We start from the raw sequence: 15,453 nt of genomic DNA, 5'->3' as shown, positions 1-15,453 counted from the left end.
TATTTTGGGGTACTGCATAGTATGAATTATTGTGCCATTAAGGCCATTCAAGAAGCATAAAGAATATAATTACTATAAAAGCAGTATGTTTACTTTCGTATTGTGTTAAGAGGGTGAAAATTGGGGCAGTAATACCTGTATCATTTAGTACTTGGATGTTTTCTCTCAACAAATGGAAAAAAGGCTCCAAATATATTCATCATATAAACACATCCCTTTTATATATTACTTTTAGCCTAAAAGGTAAGTGCTGTTTTAATGGAATGCTTCCTGTCAAAATATATAACTGGAATACATGTTTGATGTACCGTATTTCATTTATGCTTCTGCCAAAATGACCAAATAGCCCAATGAGAACAATATTGCTAATTTCAGATTTTTCTGTGTTTCACTATAGCTGCTGGAAGGAAATTGATTTTATGATAATGTTATCCTGTTTCAAAAGCAGTCATTTCTATTGTGCTGTCTTTTTGGTTCTGTGCTCATTCTCAGAAAGAGGTTATTTATATTGTGGAAGCCTGCCCCAGACTTGAATATACAAGGGATCGGAGATGAGGATGGAAAGAAGGAAATGAGGGGAAGGAATGAAGTTTGCTGGGGAGGGGACAGTGCAGAATGGGAAGGATGGCTCGTGAGGCTGCTTCAGTGCTTATCATCATTTTCACCAAAATATAATTGAGAAAAAGAAGAGGAGATACAGCATATATATATGTAGTCAATTTTATTAGTTCATAGTATATTTTGAAAAGGTAATTTTGGAGTGGTTGAATGGTTAGAATGAGGCTGTTTTCCATGTGCTCACTCTGCCTTCATTATCAAACACAGCTGTAGGAGACAGAAAATGTAAACATTGTCTCTGCTGAAGAAATGGAGAATGTCTTTTCATGGATTAAAAGCAGAAACTTGGAAGCTGACTTGTTCAAGGTTGTGCAACAGAATATGGGTAGAAGTTGGGTCACTTTATTTGTCTGTGACATCTCTACTTGTCTTTGCAATAAAGTGAAGATGTCCTTTGTTTCAGGTAAACTAACATACAGTGAGAATGTTTTCTAAAAATACAGTCACTAAGGTACTATGGCAGTTCTTAAAGATTTTTAAGAGTCTCTCAAAATTCAAGAAGCAGTTTATGTTCACCATCCTCTGTGTTATGAGAAGTACAGAGTAAAAAGGAAACATTTTGAAGCAAGATTTTAATTCTCAAAATCTTGGCTGTTTTAGATTTTGTGTATGTGTGTGACTTTTGAAGTATAAATGCTATTATTTTCAGAGGTATGTTCTATGAAATCACAGTTGTACCATTATCCTCCTAAGAGAACATTCCCCTGAGTTGTTTATGTCAGTAATGGATTTCCTGAAATACATATTTTGCTTTTTAGATGCTGATAGACAAGATTCCATTAATCTCTTCCTGGGAGTTTTCCATCCCACTGAAGGGAAACCTCATCTCTGGGAACTCCCGACAGACTTTTATTTGCATCATAAAAATACCATGAGACTTTTACCAACAAGGAGAAGGTATTTTTTTTTCCTAGTCTACTATGTAAACTCAGATTCGATGTTATTATGAATGTGAGATAGTTTTCTTTTTGAGAAATGGTCATATAGGCTAAAGAAGTCAGTCTTGGTACATGTTTGCCATGAGGAATTTAGTATTGTTGATGTCCTGATAGTAGGTTTGGGAAATCATCATTAACAAATACAGTTGTTTGGCATTTTCCATAAGATATAAAGTTTCAGAACTTAACCATTGAATGTAAGTTGAAGCTACACTCGAGCAAACCATTAACATCATTTTTGACTGCTTCGTACAAATGTGGAATGATAAAGAACTCAGCATTTCAGGAGTCAATCTTTGGTTTTTAAGTGTGGTGTACTAAGCAGCCTCACTTTGGAATTCCAACGTTCTTTCCTCCAAGAAGCACAAGGAACTCCTGGTGACACTAGGGAGGACAGGAAACTAGAGCGGTGGCGCTAGTGGCAGATACCACTCCCACCCCCCCTACTGCTCAGTCTGAGCTTTCTAGAGTCATTCACCGGTATCGGTTATTTTGATGACAGTTAAATTGGTAGTAATAGTCCCCAAAGAAATGAACTGTTTCCCTGAGGTGTTTTGACAGGACGCCCTGTAGCCCAGGCCTCAGGGTCGGGTAGAATTGGAGTCTCTGCAGTGGTGTGACCTTGAACTAGTTATTTAACCTCTCTAAGCCTCTTTTTCCTCATGTACAAAAAGTAAATGACAGGACACACATCACAAAGTCATTATGAGAATTTAATTAGAGGACTCTTTAGCATTTTTAATTGAAGAGTCATGTACTAATAATGGGCAACATTTTTCACATATGGGGTTGGAGCCTGGTGCCTTCTGTTCAAAGGCCTGTGATGTCAAGTTTGCTCCCAATGCTCTCCTCTCACAGGATCAGTGTGATACAGCCCTTGTTTTGTGCAGTGATGCCTCTCGAGCACTACAGGGGTCATTGCCGGTCTGGGCTAATTGTGTGGACAGACCACAAACAGCTGGTGAATCAGCAAGTGCTGATGTTACAGCTGTTACCAAATTCTGTGTTACTTCAGGAGTATTTAAAATCTTAAGGAAACGTCAGAGTTTATATGTTTCTCAGCTTTGTTCTTTTTTTTAAAAAACTTTTTATTTTTTTAATGAGAGCCTCTGGGAACTACAATTTTGTCTTTTTTTAAAAAAATTAATTTACTTATTATTTATGGCTGTGTCGGGTCTTCGTTTCTGTGCGAGGGCTTTCTCCAGTTGCGGCAAGCGGGGGCCACTCTTCATCGCGGTGCGCGGGCCTCTCACTATCGCGGCCTCTCTTGTTGCGGAGCACAGGCTCCAGACGCGCAGGCTCAGCGATTGTGGCTCACGGGCCTAGTTGCTCCGCGGCGTGTGGGATCTTCCCAGACCAGGGCTCGAACCCGTGTCCCCTGCATTGGCAGGCAGATTCTCAACCGCTGCGCCATCAGGGAAGCCCTCAGCTTTGTTCTTTTAAGTACATATATTATTGGAATAGCCAGCTTAATACTTGAGCTTACTTTCCCTATAAATGAAGCAGTGCTGGTTTTTCCACTACATTTAAGATTAATAAATGATTGCTGTGAATTTTTGCTGACAAAAAATCTGGAGCTAATTATGTTTATTTGATGAGAGATAAGTGTAAATACCTATATTTAGCTTTGTTGATACAGCTGACTATGGGTAAATGTGGTTGACTTTCTAAAACTTTATATTAACTTAAAGTATTGAAGCTATTAAGATACAACTTGGGAACAAACAAAACTCGATTTTCTGTTGCTGAAATTAGCTAGTAAATTACAAACGTAAGTTAAAACCACCTGCTTACCTTGAGTTACATAACTGAGGCAGGCAGTGTTGGCGCTTATTTGTGGGAATAAAAGGAAGCTGATGTTACATTCCCATTGAAAAAAAAAAAAAGGAAACAAGTGCAGAGGGGATGTGGCTTGACTGAGATTATTCAGCTGGTTAGATGGTACAGCAAGAATCAGCTAGAAGTCTCCCACTGAAAATAAACTTTTATCAAAGTAGATACTGTGTCTCTCGCAGTTGACTTGGTCTCCTGATTTGTTTGTTTGTTTTTTTCTCCAGAATGTCAAAATTCCAAAAATTGGTTTTTGGCATCAACAATTGATACTCCTCATCCACAGTACTTATAAAGACTGTCAGATAAATTTCAGTGCTTTATTTTGAACTTTCTGGTGTCACCACCTATACCAGTTATTTTGATGACAGTTAAGTCAGTATTATAATTCTCAGAAGGAATGAACAGTTTAGCCAGAGGCAGTAACCAGACAGGAGCATGGACGTCAGGGTAGAGCTGAGTTGGAATTTCTGCAAGTGTGTTACCTTACATCTGGAAAACTTGTTTTCTAAACATCTGGAAAACTTGTTTTCCCAACTGTAAAATGGAGATGACCATACTCACCTCACAGGTCATTTTGAGGATTAAATGAGAAAATGGGTGAGAAGTACCTAGTACTGGGTCTGACACACAATCAACACAGTCCTGAAGCAGCCAGGCTCTGGAGAGACTGCCTGCAGTTAATACCTGTGTGACCAGAGGCAAGTCACATAACTGGTCCAGTTCTCAGTTTCCACATCAGTAAAATAGAGATAATATAGTGTCTGATGTGTAGGTTTTTCTGAGAATCAGATGAGATCATATAAATCCTTACCACATAGTAAGTCCAACAGATGTTTGTATTGTTATTATTTTTTAAAGGGATTACATTCCCTAGTTGTAACATTTATTAAAAATCATATAGGATGGCCATAAAATCTAGAAACTTAGATAATATTATTTTATCACTTATTATAACATAATATCAATGAACACTTTATGTATTTGCTTGTGTTTCCAAACTTGGTGACCATCATGTATTTTATACTGTGTTTACCAATGATTTATTCTGAAATAACATTTTTATTGAATGATAAGGGAAGGGGGAATAAACCTAGCTCTGCCTAAAGTTTGTCCAAACCAATCCTCTTGAGGTGACTACTTTTGTGACTCAAAACCCCATGTTTATTGATCTGTTCAAAACCACTGATTGAAGCTTTGTTCTGAAATAGGTTAATGTGTCATATATCATCTCAGATGCCATTTATTGAATGAATGTTGATAATGTTACCAAGATATTTTTAGACATTAAGCACTAATTATCTCATTGACTCAGAGTTGGGAGGTTTCCTGGCTCTATTCTCTGTCTGATATGTGAGTTCCCTCTGTATTCCCAGACTATGCTTGTCTGGCCCTTGTTTGTCAACCAGGGCATGTCTGGTTGAGAGGTAGTTGTTTTCGGACAGTTCACTTACACGATTCTTCCTCATATCATGCCGATATCTGCTTCTCTATAACTTTACCTACTAATCTTAGTTCAACCCCTGAGACCTTGAGAACACAATTTCCTCATCCACTTGATAGTCTTTTAAATAGATGAAGACAAGTTCACACGTTCTCAAAATCGCTTCTTCTCCAGGTTAAATATAGCTCCACTTTCTTAGCTGTTTCTCCTATACTGTAGTTTTAAGTCTGTTTAGCATTCGGAAGGCTCTCTTCTGTATTCCAGCCTATGTCAGTGCTCTTTTTAAACTCTGGTATCCAGACCTGGGTCCAATAGTAGTCAGAGTTAGGTCTGATTTGTGCCAACTGTTGTGGGACCATTGGTACCATTATTCCCCTTGTCCTGGATAATCTATTTTTTAATCATTAAGTGTAAGGTTACATTAACTATTTTCAGTAATGCCATTGTAATGTTAATTCCTTGGGCTTCCTATCCATTGGGACTCCCAAGTCCTTTTAACATGTCCTACTGCCACGCCTTGTCTATGCCATCTTGTCATGCTTGTACATGCTTTGCCTGCTTCCAAAAAAAGTATGTAAATATATATCCTTTTTATTAACTCTTTCCTCGAGTTTTGTAGCTTCTTCAGAATTAATCAGCTGGCCATCTTGATCCTACAAGTCCTTGATGACATAGGGTAAGTCCTTGAATAGAATAGGGTAGATGGCAGAGCCCTGTGGGATACCATCCCACAACTCCTTCCACCTTAACATTGTTTTGTGATGTTTGGTTGGAATCATTTAAACAGCTGTAACTTACTATGCTGTCAACACTTGACTATCCTGTCATCCTGCTCACATTTCTCTATATTGTTCACATGTATCAATTGCTTTGCTCAAGTCCATATATATTATTTCAGAGGGCTCCCAAGTTTACTAGGGGAAGTAAAGAGTATTTTAAAATCTTCCTAACCTTTCTATGTGAGCCAGTGGAATTGAACACTCTTAATACTGGGGACTGAAAAAGAGAAAAGAAGCTGACTTACTAGGTATTTATGCAAAGGAGGAAGTGGCACCAACCTGCACTCTCCTGTCCTCTGATACCTGGTCCCAAAGCAGATTTCTGTCTCAGTGCATGTGCTCTTCCCCTGAGTGAATGTGCCTGGTGGGTCGGGTGATGAAGGTCCCCCAGTCCTGGGCTCAGTCCTCTTAGATGCTCTCCTCTTCCATCCATCTCAGCCCAGCTTCCCCAGGGCAGGTGTTTCTTTGGGCTTCTTTGCTTGAGACCCACTCAGAAGAGTTGGACCTTTATTATTTGTTTGTTTATGGCCTCACCATGCAGCATGCAGGATCTTAGTTCCCTGACCAGGGATTGAACCTGTGCCCCCTGCAGTGGAAGCATGGAGTCTTAACCACTGGGCCGCCAGGGAAGTCCCAGAGTTGGACTTTAAAAAAAGTATTGTTAAGTTGCTTTATCTTGCTTAGGGAGATAAATTTTTTATTAATATTACTAAACTTTATGGCCTGGTCTCAAAGCACTAATACTAAAAAAAAGCACTAATTAGGATGATCCTCTTAATTCTTTTTCTCCACATGGTACATTCTGAGTTAAAACACGTTCGTTATAATGTTTACTTCTTTTTCCTAAGTAAGCTCATTGTGTGCACCATTTTTTAGGAAATTACTTAATGCAAGCTGATACGTTCTCTTGCTCACGTGCGAGTTCTCTCTCTCTCTCTCTGAGACAGACAGACAGACACACACACACGCACGCACGCACGCACGCGCGCGTCTTTTTCATTCCCCTGATCTGATAGTCTGAATAGCCTGGTGGGACTTGTTTTCGTGAATATATGTGGATTCATAGAAGCCACTGGTCATCTTTTTAGGTTACTCACAGTACGTCTCTAGTAAATATTTGTTTCGTTATCTTGCCTGCACTGACATCACACTTATTGCTGTACAGTTTTTGGAATCTTTCACCCTCTCACTTTTGAACATCAAGACTGCATTTGCCCATTCCCATTGTCAGTTCTATTCTTCACTGTTCCTTAAAAGATTATTGATCTCAACTGTACCAGGACACTTGAGTGCTCTTAGAGATGTTCTACTGCTTCCTTCCACCTCTTGGGCTGTGCACAGTTCCTTCTTATCTTGTGTATTTCTCTTTCCAGTGTGAAACTTACTATGCCTGGTGAAGATGGAAACAATACTGGAATTAAGTAGCTCTACACCCTCTGTCATTATTTTCAACGTGGCATTTCTAACACATAGAGCAGTACTTGATACACAGTAGGTGCTTAATAAATGTTGAAAGACTGAATGAATTCTCTGTAAGCAGCAGACTTATCCCTTTTCTCTTCTTTTCATGCTTTTAAAGCCTTGCTATTCAAAAAGTCTAAGGACGAGCCCCTTTGGCATCACCGGGAGCTTGTCATAAATGCAGAATCTCAGGCCCCACCTACTGAATCAGAATCTGCCTTTTCACAGGATCTCCAAGTGATTTTTGTGTATACACTGATTTTGAGAAGCAGTGCTCTAAAGCGTAACTTCAGTCTCAAGCAAAACTCTAGGAGTCTTTCCTGTTATCATAGTACTACCCACCCTACCCCCACAGTTCACTAGGCTTCCTGGTTCTTTTGTTGGTCATCCTTGGTCATGTATCTGCTTGCCATCTCTAGGAGAGTTCTCTACGTTGCCTATTTCCTTTAGATACTCCCCATTCATCATAATTGGGGTTATTCAAGGTCGTAATGTCAACATTTTATTTTTAGAAAGCCTTTCATTTATTTTAAATGATCTTTTAGCATTTTTGGCTGTAGGCTCTTTTTTCTGAACCTTTTGAAAATCTGTTTTTTTTTAAATTTGATATCCCATTTTACATCATTCCCATTCCTAGCTCTCATTAACTTTGATATAGCATTCTCCTTGTAAATATCCATTTCATCAGAATTTGATTTAGAATTAAATTCAGTGTTCAGAGAAAAGGCAGTTCAGGATTCTTTCAGATTCTCTGAGTTTTCTAGCAGAAATCCAGATGATTGAAATTCCCAGCCTTACTCTGACTGGCCTCTATAATCAAGTAGTGAATGTTTACAGTTAAAGATTAACAGGGGCTATACTATTTTTTAAGGAAATTTGTTCTTTAGGATTATCCATTTACTTAATGATTTTGCTGAACTGTTTAACCATATACACAGACCCAGACACATAGAGCAGAGTAGAAAAAGTAATCTAACTCTCAGGTAACTACACGCAGGAGAATCCTACTTGTAGGACTTGGGTCACAGTCCCGCTGCTCACCAGGTGGCAGGGTAATAAAGTAGGCACAGTAAACAGCAGCTCGTAGAGTCTGGCTCAGTATACCTGAATCATTTTTAGCTAAAAGTAGGTAACATCACAGCACCTTGACTCTCAGACATGTACATGGCATTTCTGTAGATCTGTGATGTAGTTGAAACAAGAAGGGGTTGGGAAAGGAATGAACATGTTGAAGACCTACTGTGCCAAAAGCTTCACAGCCATGTTTTTAAAAGAAAAAAATTAACTTTGAAGTATGGGACAGCATCTTACTCTAGACCATACACCCTTTTATCCAGTGAATTGTAGAAAATCTACATTTACATTTGGGCCATCTTATCCCTTTTTTTTTTTTTTTTTTTGATAGTTATACTTACTGGTGGACACCAGAGGTAATAAAACATTTACCACTGCCTTATGATGAAGGTAGGTATACTGTTTCTCTTTTAGTTTTTATACTAATATATTTTGGAATTATTCTTAAATGAGCTTGATGCATTCAATTCTTTGTGTATAATATTTTATTAGAAAGAAATGAATGACTACTCAGTGTTACGTTGCTATTACAATAGATAGGAGATTGTAACATCTTAGCTTTTTAAAAAAAATTTTTATTGGGGTATAATTTATGATTATGATTTATGATTTATGGTATGATTTATAATGTGTTAGTTTCAGGTGTACAGCAAGTGAATCAGTTAAACACACATCCGCTCTTTTTTTAAGATTCTTATCCCATATAGGCCATTACAGAGAATTGAGTAGAGTTCCCTGTGCTATACAGCAGTTATCTATTTAATATATAGTAATGTGTATATGTCAGTCCTAATCTCCCAATTTATCCCTCCCCCCTACTCCCCTGGTAACCATAAGTTTGTTTTCTACATCTGTGACTCTACTTCTGTTTTGTAAATAAGTTCATGTGTACCTTTTTTTAAAAAAAATTCCACATATAAGTGATATCATATGATATTTGTCTTTCTGTGTCTGACTTATTTCATTCAGTATGACAGTCTCTAGGTCCATGCATGTTGCTATGGCATTTTGGCATGTTGCAAATGGCATTTGTTATTTTTTATGGCTGAGTAATATTCCATTGTATATATGTACCACATCTTCTTTATCCATTCCTCTGTTGATGGACATTTAGGTCGCTTCCATGTCCTGGCTATTGTAAATAGTGCTGCAATGAACATTGGGGTACAACATCTTAGCTTTTTTAAGGGCAGAGATTGTGTTATACTTTTATCTATTGTATCTTACAGTTATTAGGTATGTCCCTCAAATGTTTAGTGGATATAATATATTAGTTCATCATTTAAAATTAGTACTTGATGTATGTCTAGATATTTGGGGGGAATGGGGAGGAAGTGAAGACCCATTCACAAGGAGAAATAAAAACTTTTCCTATATCTAAGCAGTGAAAAAAAGTACAGATGTGTGTATAGAAGTACATTTTAGTCACTGAAGTTTAAATTATCTATTAATTTGTCAGAAAGGCAGGAAAAATTTTATATTAAAAGAATATAATTTGTTTCCAAATAAATTAAATAATTGACCAATTTGCAATAGAGTTTATTCTTGATTCTGTTACTGATTCCCCTGACCATGGGCAAGCCAGTTTTCCCAGTTGTGAAAGGATATTAAGATCTATTGCCAATCTGGAACATTCCAGTTGAGGACTCCATCTAGTCATGGTTGACCATCCCAGCTTTGGGTGGTGAAGGCCATAAAGTAAAAAGGTTGCAAATGACTTTCGGTTCTTAATAAATTATTAATTAACTTTTAAAAAGTATTTGTTACCTTGAAATTCTGGGCAAAGTCATAACTCATATTGCTAAGATTTGGTTGTTCTGGGAAAAAGGATAGGACTTCAGCAGCCTAATATTGCCCATAAATAGGATTTGAAATATAAAGGAAAATTTAGTGAAATTGCATAATTTTTGTCTAGAAGGCAGACGGTATTTATTTAAGAGCAAAAAGGAATTTAAAGAACTGAATAATTTGATTTCTAAAATAATTCCCCACTCCTACCCCAGCTTCCAGAGGCCTCCACCTCCTTAGAGCTTGTCATGCTCAGCTTTGCAGTATATATTCTGTGCACATATCTTGTTCCTTTTCCAAGCGTGAAAGTGCCAGAGGCAGGAGCTGAACTTGTTCAGTGAGCTCTCTGTGAACACAGTTGATATTCCAGAAATACTTGAGAGATGTAATCTAAAGGCTTTAAGAGTAACAGGCAGTATCTCTCTTAGTTATCTGTGCTGCGAACTTAAAGAAGTTGATAGTGAAGAAGTTTCACAAATACGAAGAGGAGATTGACATCCACAACGAATTTTTTCGACCATACGAGCTGAGTAGCTTTGATGACACCTTTTGCTTGGCTATGACGAGTTCAGCGCGGTATGTTGTGAGTTCTCTGAAACTGGAAGAATTGGGGAACTATAGTTTTCCTAGTTTGTACAGCTATATCTTACTTTACTCGAAATCTGTTCTGCAAGCCTGCTAGCAGGTGGTTGTCCAGCCTCTGAATTCCTCCTGCGATTGGGAGCCCACTACTCAGGAGGCTGTCCTTCTACAGTTAGACAACTGGAGTTAAATTCTTCTCTTAGATAAGTTGAAATCTGCCTCTCTTCGGTCCTAATTTGTCATTTGGAATAAACTCAGCTTTTTAAGTTGAACTTAGAAATTGAGAGCCAGCATAAATTAGTGGACAAAAAGCATAGTCTTTGGTGTTAGAAAGGCCGGAATGTGAATCTTAGACCAGCCATTGCCTACCTGTGTGACCTAGAGAAAATTATCCAACTTATGTGAGTCTGTTTCTTCATTTCATATAGAGAGGGGTGTGTATCACACAGACACACATGCACCAAGTGCCTAATGTAGTACCTGACACAGGTGGGTGACTAATAAATGGTGACTCTTATTATATTACTATTTTTATTAGACACAGGACAAGTCTAGTTCCTCTTCTGTGTGACAGCCCTCTAGATATTTGAGGAAGCAATATTAATTTTTTTCAGGGTAAATATCCTTGTTTCATAACTCATATGACATTGTTTGTAGGCATCTCTCCACCTTTGAACATACTTCATTTTTCTGTCTCTTTTCGAGTTTGGCGGAGCCTTTTAGGAAGATGATGGTACTAGATTAAGAAAATTAGGCAAAGAAAATCAGTTTTTGATCATTATGTATTATACTAAAGTTTACATTTTTGTATTTACATTTTGTATTTTTCATTTACTTCAAATGTGATATATGTATGCCTAAACTTAACATGGTACATGTGGAAACATATTCCATGGTTTGTTTCCTAGAAATCACTCTACATTTTGCTTCAGTTTCAGATAGAAAGTTTGGAATTTTCACTTGCTTGATTTTCAGTTACACTTGTTAAAGTTTAGCAGTTGTAACTGTAAGGTTATTGTCATTTTCCAGAATTTTTCAACTCAGCAAAGGGTGAATGATATTACGTATATGTGTATGTACAGATATACAATTGATTTTATTTATTGGCAGGAGTTATGCTCTGTAAAGTTCCTACAAACACTGAGTTAGAGAACACTGAACCATTGCTCTTAGGAGAAATACAGGGTTAGTTTCCTGAAAACATCTGGTCATAACATTTTCGTCAACCAATCAATACGTAATCTTATTTTGTATGCTTCTGTTAAAGATACCTTGTATAATATATATTGTCAATTCATTAACGTTGATCTCACAGCCAACAGCACTATAACTCATGCCTGAATGAAGCTTCTCTAACTCATGTATTTTCTCTATAACATACAACTTTCTTCTGCTTAGAAACACCAGGCAACTTCCGCACTATGCTTGGGGGCCATTTTAGACAGTGAAATCTCCAAAAAGCACAAAAATGTGAAAAACGTGGCACTAAATAGACTGTGAAAAGGACACTTGTTTTCAGTTTGAGAGCTAAAGCAAGAAGGCAGAGTGTCACCTTGTTCTCCCTCGGTTGGGAATGTGAGCGCGGTTACTCTAATTTTTTTCACTGCTCTGCGCACGCGCTTGTCTGCGAGTGATCACGAAAGCTCTGAGTGTTGCCTTTGGGGTTGCAAATAAATTTTAGTGAGTAAGCAGATTCTCAAATGTGGCATCCACAAATAATGAAGATGGACTGTGTATGTTCAAAAAGAAAGAAAGAAAAATGAAACCACCTGCATTTTGAAAACAACATTTTCAAACTGTTAAGTAGGCATTTTGAGTCAGATTCAATATTACTTTCTTTTCCTTCAAAAAATGTAATATTGAATCACACACTTGGAGCAGTATCCTTGCCAGAAGTTATGAGTCTTATCTGCATAAATCACGCAACTGTTGCCTTTTTGGCATCTATTAAAGGGTTTGGTCTGGCTTCAGCGGTAATAGTAAGGTAGGCCCTGCATCGTGAGGAAGTAGCTTCAGCTTATCTCAGTAAGTGGTAAATTAACAGTTTCTATTTGAAGTGTTCCAACAGTGTTTTAATGAATTAACCCCAGCCTAACGAGGTAGGTGTTGATACTTCAGTTCATACCACTGCGTTTTTGATCATTATGTCCACCTCCTTAGGTGGTATTGTGTAATAAAAACATTGTCCATAAAACTGAGCAGCTAAGTGTCTTGCCATTGGTTTTATGAGTTTAATTTTACCCGAAAACGAATTCGTGATATACAGCCAGAGGGTATGCATCTTAGCAGTAATTCAGATACCAACTCTCCTCCAGTAAACAAAATCTTAAATTCAAAACTGTTGGGTCTCTTAATCAGAGAAAATTCACAGTGAGGACTGCCAACATTGAAGTTACTGAGTACCATTAGTTCTTGGGGTTTTATGGCCCAGATTACCTAAACTCCCCTGATTATTTGGCTTAGAATATATATACCTCCTAGGGCTAAGAAGGAATCGTGTAAGAATGTGAGTTGAGATGGAAGTGGACAGTCATTGGATGGACGGTGATTCACGTGGAATTTTTTCCCTTTTCTTCAGTGACTTCATGCCTAAGACTTTTGGCATTGATCCAAGTCCGTTTACAGTGCGTAAGCCAGATGAAACCGGAAAATCAGTACTGGGGTAAGATTTGCAGATAGAATGAAATTTTAAAGATTCATGTAAAATAGTATAGCGCTTACAATATAATTTCCACCGAAAACGAATAACTTCAAGTCACATAGTTTGGAGCAGTCCATTCACTGCATCTATACAGGTAGCTTTTTTACAGCACTGGGATCATTAAAAAGTGTTAGACACTGAAAGTATAATTTATGGGAATTCCAGCAACCCGATGCATTTTACTATTTTAAATCAGGAGTTTCACAGATGGCATAAAGGCAGGTAGCAGATATTATGTATGTCCTTTAATAACTCAGCATCCTCTGTTTCCCACAACATAAAATACTTAGGTAAAAATTTATATTAGTTGTATTTATTTTCGTTGGCATCCTGAGGCAACATTAAAGCAAATGCTCAGACAGAGGACTTAATAGATTTTCTGTGTATTACTGTAACATTGTTTTGGGAATGACTGTTATTATATGCAATAATATGAGGAAGAGAACAAACCGTGTTTACAGTCTTTATGCTTTGAGACTGGAATGAAATGTGTTCTAGCGTAAGAATCTCTGTTACTGCCACTGACCTGAGTAATCCCAGTGATAAGATTTCTCCTAGGCCCTGGCCAGAAACCCTGGCCAGCCTGTAGATTCTGAGTCCTAATTAATTGTATTTGGGAATGTGTACGGGGGCCTAATTGGATTCTAGCTACATGTGATTTATACAATGAGATATATATTACTGTTTTCTAGATACACCATTTATGTGGCTTAAATATGTGGCCTTATTAAATAGCTGCATGTTAAGCCCTGGACCAGATGCTAAGAGGAATTTAAAAGAAGGTTAACATCCTCAGGACATTTAGAATTTAAGGAGTTCCTGGGACAAATATGTAAATGGCAAGCTATATTAGTGTATAGTACTGAAATGTATCAACTTTAATTTTTAGTTGCAGAAAGTCAGAAATGAATTTATTTTCTATAATATCTAACCCATGGTTAGATAGTATTGCATGTTTCTTTCCTAGAAAATGCAGAATATTATGGTATTTTAAGTCCCTTGCAGAAAATATTTTAAAGTAAGAGTGAAATATTAAATATATTAAATATTTTTCATAAAAGCCAAAAATATTACCATAAAATGTTTTCTGAATTAAGACAATATTCTTACTATCAAATTTGGCACTAAAATAAAAGTAAATAAGTGTGGGCTTTTTCTATGTTTTTTCCCCCCATCTACTCCCTATTATTAGAAGGAATGTTCAGAAAATATAGTTATTTAGTAATAAAACAATTTAAAATCTTAGTTTATGTTCATCAGTTGCTCATTACTTTGGTACAAGTAATCAGCTGCCACTGTGATTGCTAAAAATTCATAGGAGGGACAGAAATATATGGATTTGGCTATCGACCCTTTCTTGAAGCTTCTACAAATTATAGGTAATTTTACTAATATCTCAAACATAATAGTCTTCTATTATGATATAAATTTTGAAAATACTGATTTCAGTTACCAAAGGAAGACACAGTAGCCAAGCGGTGAAAAGACTTTTCTGCACACTACAAGCACATACTTGTTTATTTTCTGAATTTATAACAAAGCTTAAATTCATATAAGGTCAGCACGTACATGATAAAATATTAAACTTTTCCCTTTAGCACAGCTTGAATCCAGAAGCTAGCTTCTCACAGTCATTTTCTTATGGACTAAGGCTTTGGGACAGAGTGATACACAGTAAGCGTTGAGGGTTCGGTTTACAGATGGTTCACATCTGTATTCATCTTTTTAAAGAAACAAGAGCAACAGAGAAGAAGCTGTGTTACAGCGGAAAACGGCCGCCAGTGCCCCTCCGCCGCCCAGCGAGGAGGCCGTGTCCAGCAGCTCTGAGGATGACTCCGGGACCGACCGGGAGGAGGAGGGCTCCGTGTCCCAGCGCTCCACGCCAGTGAAGATGACTGACACGGGCGACAGTGCCAAAGTGACAGAGGTCAGGGGCCGAGGAGAGTGTGCAGTCCGGCGTGAGGCTCATCTCCAAAATCCCGCTTTCAGTTGAAAGGCTGAGAGCAAGAAAAAGTCACATTACCTCACTCACACCTTTCTAATGAACAGTGTTGCAGGCACTGCAGAGATGAATACATTTGGCAAAGACATTACTGAAAATGGTTTCTGAAACGGGTGTTTTTGCTTCCATGTGTAACAGTAAATTTCTTGTCACTTCAGAATTCTTGAGAGAATCCTGTCCCTCTTTGAGCAGCCCATCCACTTATTACTTTGGTACAGTAGCCCATCTGTTTATTC

The 15,453-nt window shown here is 37.7% G+C and overlaps 1 protein-coding gene across 4 annotated transcripts in view; it reads left to right on the top strand.

Annotated features, from left to right (window-relative positions):
• Positions 1-15,453, top strand: part of FIG4 (FIG4 phosphoinositide 5-phosphatase) — a 129,886-nt gene that overhangs the window by 71,577 nt on the left and 42,856 nt on the right. For all 4 annotated transcript variants that reach the window (XM_068551406.1, XM_068551405.1, XM_068551404.1 and 1 more), the window contains exons 16-20: positions 1,377-1,515; positions 8,476-8,534; positions 10,361-10,508; positions 13,093-13,176; positions 14,947-15,142. In XM_068551406.1, the coding sequence (XP_068407507.1) occupies positions 1,377-1,515; positions 8,476-8,534; positions 10,361-10,508; positions 13,093-13,176; positions 14,947-15,142 (626 nt within the window). The remainder of the gene's footprint in view (positions 1-1,376; positions 1,516-8,475; positions 8,535-10,360; positions 10,509-13,092; positions 13,177-14,946; positions 15,143-15,453) is intronic.

Source organism: Eschrichtius robustus, chromosome 9, assembly GCF_028021215.1.
Source record: "Eschrichtius robustus isolate mEscRob2 chromosome 9, mEscRob2.pri, whole genome shotgun sequence".
In the NCBI taxonomy this organism is placed as follows: domain Eukaryota; kingdom Metazoa; phylum Chordata; class Mammalia; order Artiodactyla; family Eschrichtiidae; genus Eschrichtius; species Eschrichtius robustus.
Note: the sequence above shows the minus strand (reverse complement) of the source record. Positions and strands in the feature narration are given on the sequence as shown.